Source organism: Carcharodon carcharias, chromosome 4 (genome assembly GCF_017639515.1).
Source record: "Carcharodon carcharias isolate sCarCar2 chromosome 4, sCarCar2.pri, whole genome shotgun sequence".
Classification (NCBI taxonomy): Eukaryota; Metazoa; Chordata; class Chondrichthyes; order Lamniformes; family Lamnidae; genus Carcharodon; species Carcharodon carcharias.
In genome coordinates, this window is record NC_054470.1 from 111,417,029 (window position 1) to 111,436,186 (window position 19,158).

Here is a 19,158-nt window from a genome sequence, read left to right on the forward strand (position 1 = left end):
GGGTTCGAAACATGAGGGGTGGAATTTCAGTTGAAATCCATGTGGGGTAAGTCGGAGACAGAGACAGCAAAGGACTTAGTTTCATACCCTTACGCCCTCACCTCAATGAATTTCGGGCTCGGCATGATACTGAACTCTTCTTCCGCCGTCTTCGTCTCCGGGCTCACTTCTTTGGGCAGGAGTCCTCTCCCAGTTCAACGGATCCTTTTACCCACCTTCAATATTCTCCCTCCACCTGGACCCCTCCCTCTGGATTCTTACCTTCTCTCGATCTTTTCATTGAGAACTGTCGGCGCGACATTAGTCGTCTCAATTTCTCTGCTCCTCTCACCCATTCTAACCTGTCTCTCTCTGAACTTACTGCACTCCATTCTCTCAGGTCCAACCCTGACATTGTCATCAAACCCGCTGACAAGGGTGGTGCTGTTGTTGTCTGGCGCACTGACCTCTACCACGCGGAGGCTGAGCGTCAACTCGCAGACACTTCCTCCTACCTCTTCCTGGACCATGACCCCACCACTGAACATCAAGCCATTGTTTCCAGGACTGTCACTGACCTCATCTCCTCTGGGGATCTCCCTCCCACAGCTTCCAACCTGATAGTTGCCCAACCTCGGACGGCCCGCTTCTATCTCCTACCCAAAATCCACAAACAGAACTGCCCCGGTAGACCGATCGTCTCAGCTTGCTCCTGCCCCACAGAACTCATTTCTCGTTATCTTGACTCCCTTCTCTCTCCCCTTGTCCAGTCCCTTCCCACCTACATCCGTGATTCCTCTGACACCTTACGTCACATCAACAATTTCCAGTTCCCTGGCCCCTACCGCTTCCTCTTCACCATGGACGTCCAATCCCTCTACACCTCCATCCCCCACCAGGATGGTCTGAGGGCCCTTAGCTTCTTCCTCGAACAGAGGCCCGAACAATCCCCATCCACCACTACTCTCCTCCGTCTGGCTGAACTTGTTCTCACGCTGAACAATTTCTCCTTCAACTCCTCTCACTTCCTCCAAATAAAAGGTGTGGCTATGGGTACCCGCATGGGCCCCAGCTATGCCTGTCTCTTTATGGGGTATGTGGAACATTCCTTGTTGCAGTCCTACTCCGGCCCCCTTCCACAACTCTTTCTCCGGTACATCGATGATTATTTCGGTGCTGCTTCATGCTCTCGTCAGGACTTGGAAAAATTTATTAATTTTGCTTCCAATCTCCACCCCTCCATCATTTTCACGTGGTCCATCTCTGACACTTCCCTTCCCTTCCTTGACCTCTCTGTCTCAATCTCTGGTGATAGACTGTCCACCAATATCCATTACAAACCCACCGACACCCACAGCTATCTCGACTACAGCTCCTCACACCCCACTTCCTGTAAGGACTCCATCCCATTCTCTCAGTTCCTTCGCCTCCGTCGCATCTGTTCCGATGATGCTACATTCAAAAACAGTTCCTCTGACATGTCCTCCTTCTTCCTTAACCGAGGTTTTCCACCCACGGTCGTTGACAGGGCCCTCAACCGTGTCCGGCCCATCTCCCGCGCATCCGCCCTCACTCCTTCTCCTCCCTCCCAGAAACATGATAGGGTCCCCCTTGTCCTCACTTATCACCCCACCAGCCTCCGCATTCAAAGGATCATCCTCCGCCATTTCCGCCAACTCCAGCATGATGCCACTACCAAACACATCTTCCCTTCACCCCCCTTATCGGCATTCCGTAGGGATCGCTCCCTCCGGGACACCCTGGTCCACTCCTCCATCACCCCCTACTCCTCAACCCCCTCCTATGGCACAACCCCTTGCCCACGCAAAAGATGCAACACCTGCCCCTTCACTTCCTCTCTCCTCACCGTCCAAGGACCCAAACACTCCTTTCAAGTGAAGCAGCATTTCACTTGCATTTCCCCCAACTTAGTCTACTGCATTCGTTGCTCCCAATGTGGTCTCCTCTACATTGGAGAGACCAAACGTAAACTGGGCGACCGCTTTGCAGAACACCTGCGGTCTGTCCGCAAGAATGACCCAAACCTCCCTGTCGCTTGCCATTTTAACACTCCACCCTGCTCTCTTGCCCACATGTCTGTCCTTGGCTTGCTGCATTGTTCCAGTGAAGCCCAACGCAAACTGGAGGAACAACACCTCATCTTCCGACTAGGGACTTTACAGCCTTCCGGACTGAATATTGAATTCAACAACTTTAGGTCGTGAGTCCCCTCCCCCATCCCCACCCCCTTTCTGTTTCCCCCTTCTTTTTTTTTTCCCAATAAATTATAAAGATTTTCCTTTTCCCACCTATTTCCATTATATAAAATAAAAAAAAACCCACTAGAACTATACCTTCAGTGCCCTACCATCCATTCTTAATTAGCACATTCGTTTAGATAATATCACCAACTTTAACTTTAACACCTATGTGTTCTATTGTACTATTGTTGTTGACATCTTTTGATGATCTGCTTCTATCACTGCTTGTTTGTCGCTACAACCACACCAACCCCCTCCACCTCTCTGTCTCTCTATCTCTCCGCCCCCCACACACACACCTTAAACCAGCTTATATTTCAGCTCTTTCCTGGACTCGAACTCAAGTTCTGTCGAAGGGTCATGAGGACTCGAAACGTCAACTCTTTTCTTCTCTGCCGATGCTGCCAGACCTGCTGAGTTTTTCCAGGTAATTCTGTTTTTGTTTTGGATTTCCAGCATCCGCAGTTTTTTTGTTTTTAGCTCTTTCAAAGTGCTGGCACAGATGTGATGGGCTGAATGGTCTATGCTTTTTTGTTATTCCTTTATGGGATGTGGGTGTCGCTGGTTGGGTTTGCATTTATTGCCCATCCCTAATTGCCCTTGAGAATTGAGAGGCTTGCTAGGCCATTTCAGAGAGCATTTAAGAGTCAACTGCATTGCTGTGGGTCTGGAGTTGATCTGCACCCCCAGCCAGAAACAGGTCCAGCTCTTGGTCTCACTCAGCCACCCCCTGGTAAGCCTGGCAGGGCAGGTAAGCCACAAAGCAGTGTGGTGACTATTCCTGTCTTGAGAAGTAAATGTGCCTGACAAGCCAGTGAACCAAAGGGATATAAACTACCCCTGGAGGGCCAGTGAGCAGAAAGGACAAGCAGCAGTTTGGTGCTAGAAAGCAGGCAGGCCTGGGAGCATGGGGTCCATGAATAAACAGTTGAGTTGGATAGCACTTTTTGCACAGCAATGAACAGGTGAGCTGGGAGATAGTCGGGTTTGGGGAGCAGGCAGTTGGGTCAGCAAATGGGGCTGCGAAACACTGATGCACATCAAACCAAGGAATGTTTTGCATTTATGTAGTGCCTTTAATGTAGTAAAATGTCTCAAAGCACTTCATACTTTCATTATCAAACTTTGACACTGAGTCACATAAGGAGATATCAGGACAAATGGACAAAAGCTTGGTCAAAGAGGGCGGTTTTTGAGCATCTTGAGGAAAGCGAGGTGGAGGGGCAGAGATTTAGGGAGGGAATTCCAGAGCTTGGGACCCAGGCAGCTGAAGGTACAGCCACCATTGTTGGAGCGATTAAAATCAGGGATGCTCAAGAGATCAGAATAAGAGGTGCAGAGATTGGATAGTTGTAGGATTTTCTGAAATAGGGAAGGGTGAGGCCATTGGAAAGATTTGAAAACAAGGGTGAGATTTTCCTTTTTAAAAAATTGAGGCATTGCCGGACGGCGAATTAGTGTCTGTCAGTGGACACGGCGGTGGCGGGGGGGAGGGGGGGGGGGGGGTTGATGGATGGACAGCATTTGGCAAAAATTAGGGTTCTATTATTGCACCAAAAGCAGGGACAAGGAAGCAATTAGACAGGGCATACATTAGACTGGTGAGTCAGCAAGCAGACTTTATTTTGCAGCTTCATTGGGTTAAGAGCAGATTTGGAAGGGGAAAAAATAATGGCAGATTTAAAAGACTGGGTCAACACACAGGCAAACATTTGCATCTGAAAATGAAAGGGATGAGGAGGAGATGGAAACCGATACAAATCGAAACCGATACTGATTGTGTGTGTGTGTGTGAGAGAGAGAAAAAACTAAACACAGCTGTGCTGGGTACTCCCTGGCTAATTGCACTGGCGCAGAAACCCGCAAAAGTGCTTGGCCTAAATAGCCAAGTGGTTATGGTACTGGGTTTGTAACCCCCAGATCAAGAGTTCAAATCTCACAATGGCAAACTATGAAACAATGTAACTTCATCTGAAACAGATGGAAACAGGTTTACTCAAAAAAAAAAGAGTATCAAACGTTCAAATCTCACAATGGCAAACTATGGAACAATGTGACTTCATCTGAAACAGATGGAAACAGGTTTGTACTCGAAAGAGTATCAAGAGTTCAGAGGGATCTGGGTGTCCAAATGCATGAAACGCTGAAAAGTACTCCGCAGGTCATAAGGGAGCCAAAGGGAAAAATTTAAAAGATTTAAAAGATTATCAAACGTTCAAATCTCACAATGGCAAACTATGAAACAATGTAACTTCATCTGAAACAGATGGAAACGGGTTTATTCAAAAAAGAGTATCAAACGTTCAAATCTCACGATGGCAAACTATGAAACAACGTAATTTTATCTGAAACAGATGGAAACGGGTTTGTACTCGAAAGAGTTACTGACCAGTTTATTACAGCAGCTTCCTATCATAAATGTGTAGCTGATATTCAATAAATGTTAAGTTTCTATTTCCTCGCGGCTCCTGGGATGACTGGCACCTGATTTCCTAGAAATTGCGCTGTTGTAGGCGGAGTCCCGGAACATATTTAAGTAGGTGGATGGTGTGTTGCTCGGCCAGACGGCAGAAGCGGATTGTACGACATTGCATGTACCACAGTTGGGGTTGCTTTTAAAGCAAAATAAAGACTTAAAATGACCGAAGCCGACAAACAAAACTTGAGGCTCTGGGGACATTACATAACCCACATCCTACGTCCAACTTACATTCATGGATTCCTCACAAGTTTCTTTACACAAGGTATGGTTATTGCGTTTGATTTTTAAAAACTAGTTGATGCATCTTTTTTTATTCTCTGATACTATTTTAAGCAGTACCGGCCCGTCCAGAAACTGACGTATTCATGTCGGCCGCAGCGCCCGATTTTTAAAACCGTCCATCCCGATTCTACTCGAGTGTAATTATCGGGTGGGTGAGGTGCAAAATATAAGGCTCACCCAGCGAATTAGGCTAAAATTGCTCCTTAATTAAATTGTGTAGTAATAAGATGCTGGGACTGAATGTAAAGAGGTGCCAAATGTCAGCCCACTGGACCATTTCAGTAAATAAATATCTTACTTAATTTGTGTATCTGTCACAGAAGCTGTTTTCAGGCTACAGTTACAGCCCGCGGGCGTTTTCTTACTTTGAAACTTCTGCAGAGAATTGTTTCTTGGTTGCAATAGGAACCTAAAGGCAATGATGTCCTTGCGACATAGCCTAACAACTGAGCCTTTATTTTTCCTAAAAAAAATACTTGGCTGCGTTTTATCATCAGAGGTAAGTGACAGTGCTTTCGGATTACCTCGAGGAGATTCAGGCAGAAGGCTCTTTGGCAACTCCTGATTTCCAAAGAAGTGTCATATTGCACTCGAAACGTTAACTCCATTTCTCTGATGCTGCCAGAGCTGCTGAGGCTTTCCAGCATCCGCAGTGTTTTGCTTTTGTCCCTTGGCAACTTAATTGTTTTTGTAGGGACTCCCAAGAGCCTCTATTTGAAGAAAAATGCCTGTATCCCCCATCTTTTATTCTATTTTCAATCTTTTTCCCATCCCCTCCCCCCCCCCCCCCCCCCCCAACAAGGGCCATCTGTCACTTCTTCATGTTGTTCTTTCCAGAGTGTTTATTCTTGTCCTGCTATTATCACATTCTGCTTTCTGACCTTAATGCCACCTCCTTTAGCCAGTACCCCTATCATTAACACCTCTTTGTCCTTTTGTCCATTACATCTCTGGCAATCTCTCCTTTGCCTCCACCTATCACTGGCCTTCTATCCAGCTTCACCTGTCCCACCCCCTTTAAACAAAATAAATTTCATCACATTTTTACTTCTCTTTAACTCTGAAGAATAGTCATACAGACTCGAAACATTAAATATCGAAGTTTTTCATTCTCAAAGACATCCAGAAAGCTAGAAAGGAACAGAGGGAAATGACTCCACTCCAGAAAAACATGAAGAACTTGCTTTGGCTGCAGTCAGTGAGGGTCGATGTCAAGGAGGAACTCCAAGAGGTGAAGAGCCAGCAAGCCTCGGTCTTTACTGTTGAATGTGGACTATATGATTCTGTCCAAGGTCATCGCCAATCAGGTCAAGTCTGCTCTGGAATTGGTGATCCTCCCTGACCAGACCTATGCTGTGTCCGGCAGGAAGATTTCTGACAGTCTTGCGCTACTCAGGGATACAATTGCCTATGTACAGGACAGGGCTGTGGACACCTGCCTCATCAGCCTGGATCAGGAGAAGGCCTTTGACAGAATATCGCACACCTACATGGTGGATGTGCTCTCCAAAATGGGGTTTGGGGAGGGAATCCACAACTGGATCCAATTGCTGTACACTAACATCAGAAGCGCAGTTTCAATCAACGGGTGGGAATCAGAAAGCTTTCCAATTAAATCTGGAGTCAGGCAGGGCTGTCCTCTCTCCCTTGTCCTGTTTGTGTGTTGCATAGAACCCTTTGCTGAGTCCATCAGGAAGGATCGGGCATAAGAGGAGTGATGTTCCCAGGCAGTGGAGGCACTCAGGTCAAAGCCTCCCTGTACATGGACGATGTCGCCGTCTTGTGCTCGGATCCGCTATCAGTGCGCAGACTGATCCACATCTGCGACCAGTTCGAATTGGCCTCGGGAGCCAAGGTAAATCATGGCAAGAGCGAGGCCATGTTCTTTGGGAACTGGGCTGACCGATCCTTTGTCCCCTTCATCGTCAGGTCGGACGGCCTGAGGGTGCTAGGGCTATGGTTCGGAGGGACCGGGGCATGCGTTAGAAACTTGAAGGAGCGAGTGGCTATGGTGGGAAGGAAAGCGATGCTCCCTCTCCATTGCGGGTAAGAACCTGGTCATCAGGTGTGAGGCACTGTCGGTGTTCTTGTATCTGGCCCATTCCTCACTGCTGCGCGATGGCAATCACCCAAGCCATCTTTCGCTTTATCTGGAGGTCAAAAATTGATCGTGTTCGCAGGGATGCAGTGTACAAGCCTCTAGATAAAGGGGAAAAAACGTGCCCAACATTGCCCTCATCCTGATGGCCACCTTTGTTTGTGGCTGTATCAAGCTGTGCGTAGACCCTCAGTATGCAAACACCAAGTGTCACTATGTGCTGAGGTTCTACCTGTCCCAGGTGTTGTGAAGAATGGGTCTGGCCACACTGCTGTGGAACGCTCCAAGTAATTGAACTGTGCAGTACCACCTGTTCCTCGTGGAAAAATTTATGCAGAGAAACACCTTTGACCAAAAGTGCATCAGGCACTGGTTGGTACGTAACAGTCTAGAGGGCCTACGGGAAAAGGAGATGGTGGATCCTGTCCCTGAGCAGACTGTCAAAGTCATTTGACAGAATGCCTCATCGCCAGAACTTTCCACCAAGCACCAAGATGTAACTTGGCTGGTGGTGAGAAAAGCCCTCCCCGTCAGATTCTCCCTACATGCCAGTTGTCTCACCCCCTCTGCACGTTGTCCTCGAGGTAGCCGTGGTGGGGAAGAGACCGTTGTTCACCTCCTTGTGGATTGTGCCTTTGCAAAGAAGGTCTGGAGAGAGATGCAGTCGTTTTTGTTGAGGTTCATCCCGGGCAGTGCTGTGACATCGAACTCTGTGCTCTACGGGCTGTTCCCAGGGACACGCACCGAGACAAACTTGAGCTGCAGCTGGAGGATCATCAACTCAGAGAAAGATGCTCTTTGGTCTGCCTGAAACTTGTTGGTCCTCCAGTGCAAAGAGTTGTCTCCGACCGAATGTTGCAGACTGGCAGGTTCCAAGGTCCAGGACTACGTGCTGTGAGATGCATTAAAGCTTGGGGCAGCTGCCACAAAGGCGCAATGGAGAAAGGTTGCTGTCTAAGACCTCTCTGCCATAGTCCACCAAGGGGCTGGGAATTGTGTAGACCCCTCGGGCCATACGACATATGAATGTATGCAGTGAACACTAAATGTATCATAGAGATAAAAACAAAAAACTGCGGATGCTGAAAATCCAAAACAAAAACAGAATTACCTGGAAAAACTCAGCAGGTCTGGCAGCATCGGCGGAGAGTCAGTGATGCCTGCGCATGAGCCCTGCTGCACATTGCCTCCAACAAAAATAGTGGCCTTTAACCTGGGCCTACCATCAGCATACAACTACAACTGCACATGCATGGTGTTGCCAGCAAACACAGCCATTTTTTCAGCTTTTGAAGATGATTTTGCCACTCTTCTGGAGGAGTTTTACACCTCTTCTAGACTTCTTTTTGTTTCTTTACTCGTCCCATTACCATCTGCTTTTGCCTTGTACCGTCATCCGTTTTCTCATTTAATCTCTTCTGCCTTCCACCCTATCACAGAAATTTCCTTTGTTCTTTCTCCCCTCTCCCTTTCCCTGCCTCTGCACTCGCTTAAAACATGTTAAATTCCTAACACTTCCCAGTTCTGATGAAGGATCGTCGACCTGAAATGTTAACCCTGTTTCTTTCTCCAATGATGCTGCCAGACTGGTATTTTTGCCGTGTAGATGAATCTTTCCCCTCTAACAATTTCAGAAAACTCCATTGGCTTTGAGTCAGTATTAATATCAGTATGTTTTTCCATGTTAGACCAGATAATCAATCAGCTAATGCGAAGGCGAAATACTGCAAACACTGGAAATTTGAAATATAAGCAGAAAATGTAGGAAACACTTTTTTCATTCTTTTCATTTCATTTTTTTTCATTATTGCCCTTGAGAAGGTGTCAATGAGCCACCTTCTTGAACCGCTGCAGTCCATATTGTGTAGGTACATCCACAGTGCTGTTGGGAAGGGAGCTCAAGGATTTTGACCCAATGACAGTGAAGGAACTACGACATAGTTCCAAGTCAGGATGGTGTGTGGCTTGGGGCAATAGAGGTCCCGGGTTTGGAAGATAGTGTCAAAGACGCCTTGATGAATTGCTGCAGTGCACCTTGCAGATGGTACACACTGCTGCCACTGTGTGTTGGTGGTGAAAGGAGTGAATGCTTAAGGTGGTGCCAGTCAAGCAGGTGGCTTTGTCTTGGATGGTGTCAAGTTTCTTGAGTGTTGTTGGAGCTGCACTCATCCAGGCAAGTGGAGAATATTCCATCACACTCCTGATTTGGGCCTTGCAGATGGTGCACAGGAGTTGGGGAGGTAGGAGGTGAGTTACAAGTCGCAGGATTCCTAGCCTCTGACTTGCTCTTGTAGCATCAGTATTTATATGGCTGGTCCTGTTCAGTTTATAGTCAATGGTAACTCCAGGATTTTTTGATAGTTGGGGATTCAGCAATGGTACTGCAATTGAATGTCAAGGGGAGATGGTTAGATTCTCTCTCATTGGAGATAGTCATTATTCAGTACTTGTGTGTTGTGAATGCTGCTTGCAACTTATCAGCCCAAGCCTGAATGTTGTCCAGGTCTTGCTGCATATGGACATGGACTGCTTCAGTATCTAACAAGTTGTGAATGGTGCTGAACATTGTGCAATCATCAGTGAATATCTCCACTTCTGACCTTATGATGGAGGGAATGTCATTGATGAAGCAGCTGAAGATGGTTGGGCTTAGGACACTACCCTGAGGAACTCCTGCAGCGACGCCCCAGGACTAAGATGATTGACCGTCAACAATCACAACCATCTCCCTTTTTGTTAGGTAGGACTCCAACCAGTGGAGAGCTTTTCCCTGATTCCCATTGACTCCAGTTTCGGTGGGGCTCCTTGATGCCACACCTGGTCAAATGCTGCCTTGATATCAGTTCAGGAAGTATCAGTGGAGAAAGAAACAAAGTTAACGTATAGATCCTGATGAAGGGTCACCAACTTGAAATGCTTAACTCTGTTTCTCCATAGAGGCTGCCTGACCTGTGTATTTCTGGCATTTTCTGCTGATATGATGGATCAGAATATCTCCAGACTTGTGATGATATATTTCTGTAGATCATCCAATTGTAGACAAAGTTGTTAACAGCTAACTTGCAATTTCTTTTTTCAACCTGCAGAAAACAACAGTCATTTAAACCCATTTAGCTAGAAGGAGGCTCACCACCACGTTCACAATAGGCAATAAATGTAGACCAAATCCTGAGAATGATTTCTATTTTAAAAAACGTTCTGTTGAAAGATTTCAACCCAAAATATTCTGTTTCTGTCTCTACCGATGCTGTCTGACTAGCTGAGTGTTTTCCAGCATCTTCTGTTTTATTTCAGATTTCTAGCATCTGCAGTACTTTGCTTTTGTTTGTGTATTTGAACTCCTGTGGATTTTTGTTCAATTGCCTCCTTCAAAGTCTTTTCATTAAACAAATGATCCTCATCCCTTGTTTCGCCTTTTAAAACACACCACTTAACACTCATTGACACTAAGTTGTATTTTCCATTTCTTCCCTTTCCCTGTTCTGCTAAACTGCCCCTCCCATTAGAACTCTTTTACATACTCCTCACTTCAGCATATTAGTTTAAATCCCCTCCTCCCTGCCATTGGTCATTTTTACCTCCCCAAGTTGTGTTACTTTAGTTAAGGTGAAGGTATTGCCTTCAATGTTACCTTCCTTTGCCCGCAACTGGTTCCAATGTCTCCTGCACTGGTATGGGTTGCCAACCCTCCAGGATTGTCCTGGAGTCTCCAGGAATTGAAGCCATCTCTTCAGGACACTTCTGTGAGCAACTGAGGAGAAAAGTCAAAGGGGCATGAAAAGAATTGTGTTTTTAGTAAAATTCCCTTGAACACTTTTACAAGTTATAAAAATACTGGACTTTGAGGGGAGAAAGTAATATTTGACTGACAGCCAAGGATCAGCCAATGGGGTAATGGAGTCTACTTTCACTTTCAGTTTGGTGTTGGAAGGCACCATGAAGATTGACATGTTGATCAATGGGAGTGTTAGGAAGCAGGAGGTCATGGGAGAGCTGGGAAGTCATGTGATGGAACTTCCAACTAGAGTTGGCAACCCATGTACATTGGTGTTTTTCTTCCAGGTCTGAACATTTCATCCTTTTTTATGTTTGGCACTCAAGCTGGCAACTTAATTACTTCATTTTGTTGATGACTTGCAATGTTCTTTCTCCCCAGTTGATACTCAGCAGATTCTATCAACGGAAGACACGTCAGTCATTCGTTCTGCAGAACTCTTTCTTGAGTGTTTGCTTAAATTGCATGAAAAAGGATGGTATCAAGCGTTTTTAGATGAACTAGGAGCAATTGGTGAGTGAGTGAATGTTGCAAGGAAGCCACAATTATACACTCCATAGGGTTTGTTCTCATCAAAGGAACCTCCAAAGTGCATCATCACCATTTAGTTAAGTAAGATTCTTGGTAAATAAGCCATTACCTTTACTGGTTATTAGTTTATCAATGTCTCAAAATTCAAGGCAAGCAATGTGCTTTATTGCTAATCAAAGAATGGAGAGTTTGCAGCATTTATTGGGCTAGGCTGTTCTGTTAGCTAGGGAGACAGCATTATTTGGACCTCTGCACTTTACGGTTTCAGTGGAGGGTGGTGAGATGGACAGAGAGACAAATCCAGTTGGAAGGAAGTGCTAAGGAATTTAAATGAACAATAGAACATATTGGGAGATTCATCCTTGAAACGCTTGATTATTAAATGATACTTCCTTTCGGTGGATAAATGCAGCATTGGGTGAGATACTGAGCCATTGCAAACCTGGATAAAGAGTCGACCAATTAGGACCGGAATGAGGAGAAATTTCTTCACTCAGAGGATTGTGAATCTTTGGAATTCTCTACCCTAGAGGGCTGTTGTTGATAACAGGTACCGGACCCTGTATCCGGCAAGCTCGATACCGGATGTGTGCCGGATTTGGGGATTTTACGGTTTTTTTTTTATTCATTTAGGGGATGTGCCCATCCCTAACTGCCCGTGAGAAGGTGGTGTCGAGCTGCCTTTTTGAACCACTGCAGTCCATGTGGTGTAGGTACACCCACCGTGCTGTTAGGGAGGGAGTTCCAAGATTTTGACCCAGCAACAAATGAAGGAACGGCGCTATATTTCCAAGTCAGGATGGTGAGTGGCTTGGAGAGGAATTCCAGGTGTTGGTGTTCCCACGTGTCTGCTGCCCTTGTCCTTTTAGATGGTAGTGGTCGTGGGTTTGGAAGGTGCTGTCTAAGGAGCCTTGATGAATTCCTGCAGTACATCTTGTAGATGGTACACACTGCTGCATGGTGTATTGGTGGTGGAGGGAGTGAATGTTTGTGGATGGGGTGCCAATCAAGCGGGTTGCTTTGTCCTGGATGGTGTCAAGCTTCTTGAGTGTTATTGGAGCTGCACTCATCCAGGCAAGTGGGGAGTGTTCCATCACACTCCTGACTTGTGCTTTGCAAATAGTGGACAGGCTTTGTGGAGTCAAGAGGTGAGTTACTCACTGCAGGATTCTCAGCCTCTGACCTGCTCTTGTAGCCACTGTTTTTATATGGCTGGTCCAGTTCAGTTGCTGATCAATGGTAACCCCCAGGAGATGATACTTTGACTAGGGAGGCAGTTGGAGGCAGGGTGTCATATAATGAAACCTCCAGCAATATACCCAACCAGATTTGGCAACCCATATTGGCTCTTTGATGCATAAAATATTCCATGTTAATGTTCTGTGCATTCTGTTTGCAGGTTACACTGGTCTGAAGGAAGCCATTGAAACTGCTGACTTTACTGAAATTGAGAAACTGCAAGAGCCTAAAGCACTACTGGAACGCATTTCACAAACAATTGTTTCCAACATAAAGCCATGTGATGTTATTTTTCATATGTCATCGTGTCTCCTAATCAGGGAATGTGAAGAGATTAAACAGGTATTTCTTAAGGATTGAGTGACATGGGGAAGCTAGTTGGGTTGCCAACCCGCCAGGATTGTCCTGGAGTCTCCTGGGATTAATAGCAATCTCCTGGCAACTAGAATGAGCAATACTGAGTGAAAAATCAGAGGGGCATTAAAATTTTTTTTCATTTTCTTTGAACGCTTCTTTTATCAGCCTGCCAAGAGCATTTTCAATTCTGACGCATCCTTGATTTTAATCGCAGCATCGCTGGCAAACATGCTTTGAGCTGTCTAGACCTAAAGCCCTGGAATGAACTCCCTGAACCCATCTGACTCTGTTCTTTAAAATGTTCCTTAAAATCTAGCTTTTGGGCCATTTGTCCTAATATCTCCTTACGTGGCTCAGTGTCAAATTTTGTTTGATAATCAATCCCATGAAACACCTTAGGATGTTTTTTGCTACGTTAGCATAGAAACATAGGAACAGGAGTAGACCATTTAAGCCCTTGAACCTATTCCACCACTCAATCAGTAAATCTATGCTGTGCTTCCTCCAAGGCCAACATATCCTTCTTAAAGTGTGGAACCCAGTGTTAACAGAATCCAAGCAGGTTGGTAAAGTTGAAACCAAGAGACAGAACTTATCTTCATCAAGAAAGTTTATTGACTTTGTTCAGTCTCACAGCTCTCCTCCCACACTCCCAGTGTCCCAGCTGTCCCCTATTTATACTCTTTTGAGTATACAAATGAATAAAAAGGTAAATTAACAAAATAAATTGAACAATTTAGGGGACCAGTCCCTTAAAAGGACACAGTAACAAAAAAGAAAAACCTTAAAGGAAACTTGACAAACTATGTTAGAATATTGTTTTGGGGGTCAATGGTGTACCCCAGCCCTTGCAGTGCCCACCGATCGCGGAAGGTCCCCTATTTATGTGTGCTTAAAGTACTTAATTAAACAATGTCCTTCACCTGTGTATCTTAACAATATATTTAACATACTATTAATACCCAGAGCTGCTCACAGTGTTCCAGGTGTGGTCTAACCACAGTGCTGTGCAGTTGAAGCATGACTTCTACTCCCTTATATTCCTCTAAATAAAAAAATCAACATTCTATTCAGCTTTTTTGATTGTTTACTGTATCTGTTGATGGCATTTTAATGACCTGTATACCTGGACCCACAAGTGTCTTTGGACCTCCATTGTTTTTAGCTTTTCCTTTTTTCATCCTTTTTAGACAGCAGAGCACCTTGTACAATTTTCCAATTGAAAGGAACAATTTCCCAAATTGGGATAACTTTGGAAGATGGTGCTTAGTGCATTGGCAATGTTCTCCCCAATTTCCTTTAACATCCTGGAATGGAAACCATCTGCTGCTGGGGATTAGGGGAGTCAAGAGTAATGGGGAGCAGGCAGGAAAATGGAGTCGAAGCTACGATCAGATCAGCCATGATTTTATTGAACAGTGGAGCAGGCGCAAGGGGCCAAATGGCCTACTCCTGGTGCTGTTTATGTTCTTAAAGATGCCACATAAATGCAAGCTGTTGTTGTTATGGGGGAATGGACTAGATGGGATAATAGGGCAAATTTACTGAAGTGGGAAGTATGGCAAATTCTGTTAACCTACCGGCAGTCTTTCCTAGTTATTTATAGCTGTGAAAGAAGGACAGACAGTTAATTGACAAAGTTCTGTACAGAAAAATGTGAAGGAATCAGCTTTAAATGGAGCAGAGGGACATGAGTGTGCAGATTTAAAAATCATTAAAAGTGGCAGCAGCATTAGAAGAAGGTAATTTTTTAAAAAGCAATGGCCTCAACCATCACTGTAACTCCCTTCAACACTACTTCTCTTCTAGCACCCCCTCTAACTGACCAGACAGAAATGAAAAAGACTCACTTTCTCAAACATTTGCGCAGGTTACAGAACACAAAGGTCCTACAGCTGGAGCAATGAAACTACTCGATTGTTTACAAAGGTCAGATAAAAAACACTTTTTCAAGGAATTTCAACTAGCTTTGGAGTATTGCAACTGTACTGCAGTGACTAGCCTCTTATCTTCAGATTCAGGTAAAAGCAAAGATAGCTGACACATTATGAATTATTGCCATACATTATTTACTACTTTTGTCATAAGCCATGAATAATATTAGAATGGAAGCTTTATTTTTATAAATTCCCTTAAGTATATTAGATTATATAGTGACCTAACTGAGATGTTTAAGTATTGCTGAAAATAGAGAAATGTTGAAGCTTTTTGTCTTGCCGGCTAATGTCCACTTGCAACCAATCAGCACCATCTTCATATTCAGTATAAATTGTTGTTTTCCCCTTATATTGTATTCTTGCAAAGTGTCCTGATGAGTGTAAGACAAAAAGCTTCGGCATGTCTCTTTTTTTTCAGCAATACTCAAGTTCTGTACTACCAAATGACTATGAATTGCTTAAGATGGTTAAAATGAGTTGATAGGGTAGGTGGAGAGAAACTATTTCCTCTGGTGAGGAGAGTCCAGAACAAGGGGACAATTTTTTAAAATTAGACCAGGCCGTTCAGGGATGTTCACAGGAAGCACTTCTTCAAATAAGGGGTAGTGAAAATCTGGAACTCCTCCTCTATGGTGCAGAATAACACCACCAGCAGAGATCAATCCCCTTGCCAGCCGAGATAGCTCTTTGGGGGTCTGCCTCCTCAGCATGCCCCATAGTGAAACAATGGCTTAAGCCATGATTAAGCACCACCCTGGACACCCAAGGTGGGTTGATGGAGCTAAGATACAAATCAGCCATGATCTAATTGAATGGTGGAACAGGCTTAAGGGCCTGAATGGCCTACTCCTGTTCCCATGTTGCAATTTCATTTTAAAATGTACTTTGAAAATTGAACAGATTGCACATCTATATAAAACTACATGTCCTAACTTCTTCACAATTTTTTTGGAATGGATTCCCACACTGACAGTAACCAGGGGTGACATTACCAGTGTTAATGTGGTGATAGCAGTGAAAATAAAGCTACTGGCAATTTCATCATTCTCTGTCCAGCTCAGCCAATAACACAGTATGAACAAACCTAGAGGAAAAAGAGATTAGCTTAAATAATAAATTTTCTCAAGGGAATTTAAACTCAATTAAAATTATTTTTTCCAATTTGGAATTATAAAACTGGTTATCAGTAATGGTGACCATGTGACTACCGAATTCTTGTAAAAATCCATCTGATTCACTAATGTCCTTCAGGGACATTAAATAGTTTCTCTCCATCTACCCTATCAACTCATTTTAATCATCTTAAGCACTTCATAGTCATTTTGTTGTACAGGACGTCTACCCAACCTACTTGGTCTGGCCTATATGTGACTCCAGCCCCACAGCAATGTGGTTGAGTCTTAACTGTCCCCTGAAATGACATAGCAAACCACTTTTTTTCTCCATACCACCTCACTCTCCTCTTTAAAACTCATCTCTTCAACCAATTTGTTGTCAAATCATCTAAAGATGGCGGCTCACCACTACTTTCTCAGGGACAATTAGGGATGAGCAATAAATGCTGGCCTAGCCAATGATGCCCACATCCCATGAATCAAAAATGAATTTGACCATATTAATCTCACTCCTCCCTTCTTGTAGAAAGGAATGCCCCAAGATTCTTCAAAAAGGCACAAAGAAAACATAAGCACTGAGCCAAAAGGAGAGGTGTTAAGATGATTTGACAACAAATTGGTTGAAGAGATGAGTATTAAGGAGGAGGGTGAAGTTGGCATGGAGAAAAAAAGCCAGGGTTATCATGATTCTCAAGAATGATCTTGGAGTGATGAAAGCAAAAAGCAAAATACTGCAGATGCTAGAAATCTGAAATAAAGACAGAAAATGCTGGAAAATCTCAGCAGGTCTGGCAGCATTTGTAGAAACAAAAACAGAGTTAATGTTTCACATCTGTAAGACTTCAGAGCTAAAGAGAAGTAGAAATGTGATAGATTTTATGTTGTTTAGGAGAGAGGGTGGAGCAAAATAGAAGGTCAGGGATAGGTGGGAGCTCGGGAGAGATTTGATAAAGATGTCATGGACACAGAACAAAGGGAGTGTTAATGGTGGTGTTAAAGACTAAAGAAGGTGCTGATAGTGGCATAAAGGTAAGATAGCAGAATGTGTTAATTGCTGAACAAGGGTCAGTGCCCTGAAAGCCAAGTGATAGCTGGCCCTGTGGTGGTGGTGGGGAGGGGTGCAGGGGGTGGAGGTATTGGGGGAAAAAAGGATTAAAAAAAAATTTAAAAAACATAAATATTAAAAAAATAATTAAAAAGAGGATGGAGAAGACAGTTCATGGTCTGAAGTTGTTGAACTCAATGTTAAGTCCAGAAGGCTGTAAGGTGCCTAATTAGAAGATGAGATGCTGTTCCTCCAGTTTGCGTTGAGCTTCACTGGAACATTGCAGCAAGCCAAGGGCTTTACCCCAAACCCCTCCCCCCCACCAAACAGGGGCATCTGTCACTTGTTTTTATGTTGTGCTTTCAGTACGCTGATCCTTGTTCTGCTATTAACACATTCTGAAATTCATGGCCTTCTTTAGTCTTGAACACTACCATTAACACTCCCTTTGTCCTATGTCCATGACATCTTTGTCAAATTTCTCCTGAGCTCCCACCTATCCCTGACCTTCTATTTTGCTCCACTTGCTCCATCCCCTCTTAAACAGTATAAAATTCATCAGATTTCAGCTTCTCTTCAGTTCTGAGGAAGAGTCGTATGGACTCGAAATGTTAACTCTGTTTCTCTCTCCAGGAAAGCTGCCAGACTTGTTGAGCTTTCCAGCATTTTCTATTTTTATTGGAGTGATTTGGCAGAGAATGTGAGGCCCATCAGTGCCTAATGTGGTTCAACCAGATCTGATGTCGAATGGCTAAACTGGTGATGTTACATATACATTCAATTCTGTACCTCTTGAACTTGAGGGAGTGGGAATGTGATTTTACCAAGGAAAACAACTAGGATTGGAGAGGGTAGCGATATTACTAACCATGGAGGTGAAAGAACAGTTGAGTAAATTGACTGGTGAAGGGAGAGCCAAAGGCTAGCAGTTGGGAGACTGAAAGTGCAGCTGTAAATGGCATTAGGGGAGAGTTTCATCCAAAGTGGGGCAGGGAGGAAATGGGTGGCAAGGGATACAAGAAAGTGGGTCCTTGCTGATTATGTCAGTGACCTAGACTTGGAGAGGTCGCAGGAGATGGCAAGAGAAAATGGGTGTGAATGTGTGTGGAGAGAATTTATATGGCAGAAGAGATATAAGGAAGACAGAAAGGCCTTGAATTCAGAAAGAGAGGACAAGAGGAGGTTTAATGAGGAATTAAATGGATCAGGAGCCACCCAGGATACAGATTGAGAGAGGGGAGGATGGGGGGCAATATCTCTGAGAGAAACTGGGGGGTGGTGGGTTTGTGCCAGTGGGCAATGCGTACTTTAAAGGTTAAGCAAGAGGCGAGAAAGATGAGATGTCTAAAGAGGAGAAAGAACCAGATGTGTATTAGGAATGTCCAGGTGCAAATTGCTAATAAGGACCACACCAGCACCACTGTACCTAATGTGGTTGTGTGTATATCCAGGTGGGGTCCTTTGCTAAGGGCCTAGATGTTGGCATTGAACTGGAAGTATAATATGATTATGCAAGCCTTATCTCTTTTCCATAGGTGAGGTAAACACACATGGAGAGGACAACAGCAACTCTATGAGCACGGACATGGAAATGTATTATTCCGAGGAGCCAGAAAAATGGAACACTTGTAGTGCCGCTGTCAACAATATGGGTAATTATGAACGACACTCCAACTGTGCTTTGCTAAGGGCCTAGTTGTTGGCATTGACACACTCTGGTGCTTTAGTTGCTGTCAAGAACTTTCCAGTAAAGTCCACTCAACACCATCACTCGCACTGCCCCTCTGCCCCACCCACTGCAGTCGGACCCTCATGTAGTTCCAGATGACCATCATTTAGAAAAGAGAATGGGCTTTTCCACACAAAACCAATCCAACACCAGGAGAAAATCAATTGATGAAAAACTGTGTAGGTGTAATCCAGACCTACTGGTCTCTTTTCCCATTCATTATTGTAATTAGGACTTGAGCTTTTAAGATAATTGGCAAAAGAACCAGAGGTGAGGTGAGACCTACTGGTCTCTTTTCCCATTCATTATTGTAATTAGGACTTGAGCT

General features: G+C 44.4%; 1 protein-coding gene across 6 annotated transcripts in view; it reads left to right on the top strand.

Moving 5' to 3' along the window:
• ddx58 (DEAD (Asp-Glu-Ala-Asp) box polypeptide 58) overlaps positions 1-19,158 on the top strand; it is a 78,888-nt gene that overhangs the window by 17,222 nt on the left and 42,508 nt on the right. The window contains exons 1-6 of one of the 6 annotated variants that reach the window (XM_041186372.1): positions 4,874-4,984; positions 11,020-11,164; positions 11,259-11,390; positions 12,808-12,989; positions 14,875-15,025; positions 18,637-18,753. In XM_041186372.1, the coding sequence (XP_041042306.1) occupies positions 11,140-11,164; positions 11,259-11,390; positions 12,808-12,989; positions 14,875-15,025; positions 18,637-18,753 (607 nt within the window). In that variant the 5' untranslated portion in view covers positions 4,874-4,984; positions 11,020-11,139. Of the gene's footprint in view, positions 1-4,773; positions 4,985-11,019; positions 11,165-11,258; positions 11,391-12,807; positions 12,990-14,813; positions 15,026-18,636; positions 18,754-19,158 lie in introns of those variants that run through there. The other 5 variants (XR_005942835.1, XM_041186374.1, XM_041186371.1 and 2 more) reach the window with 5 other exon arrangements.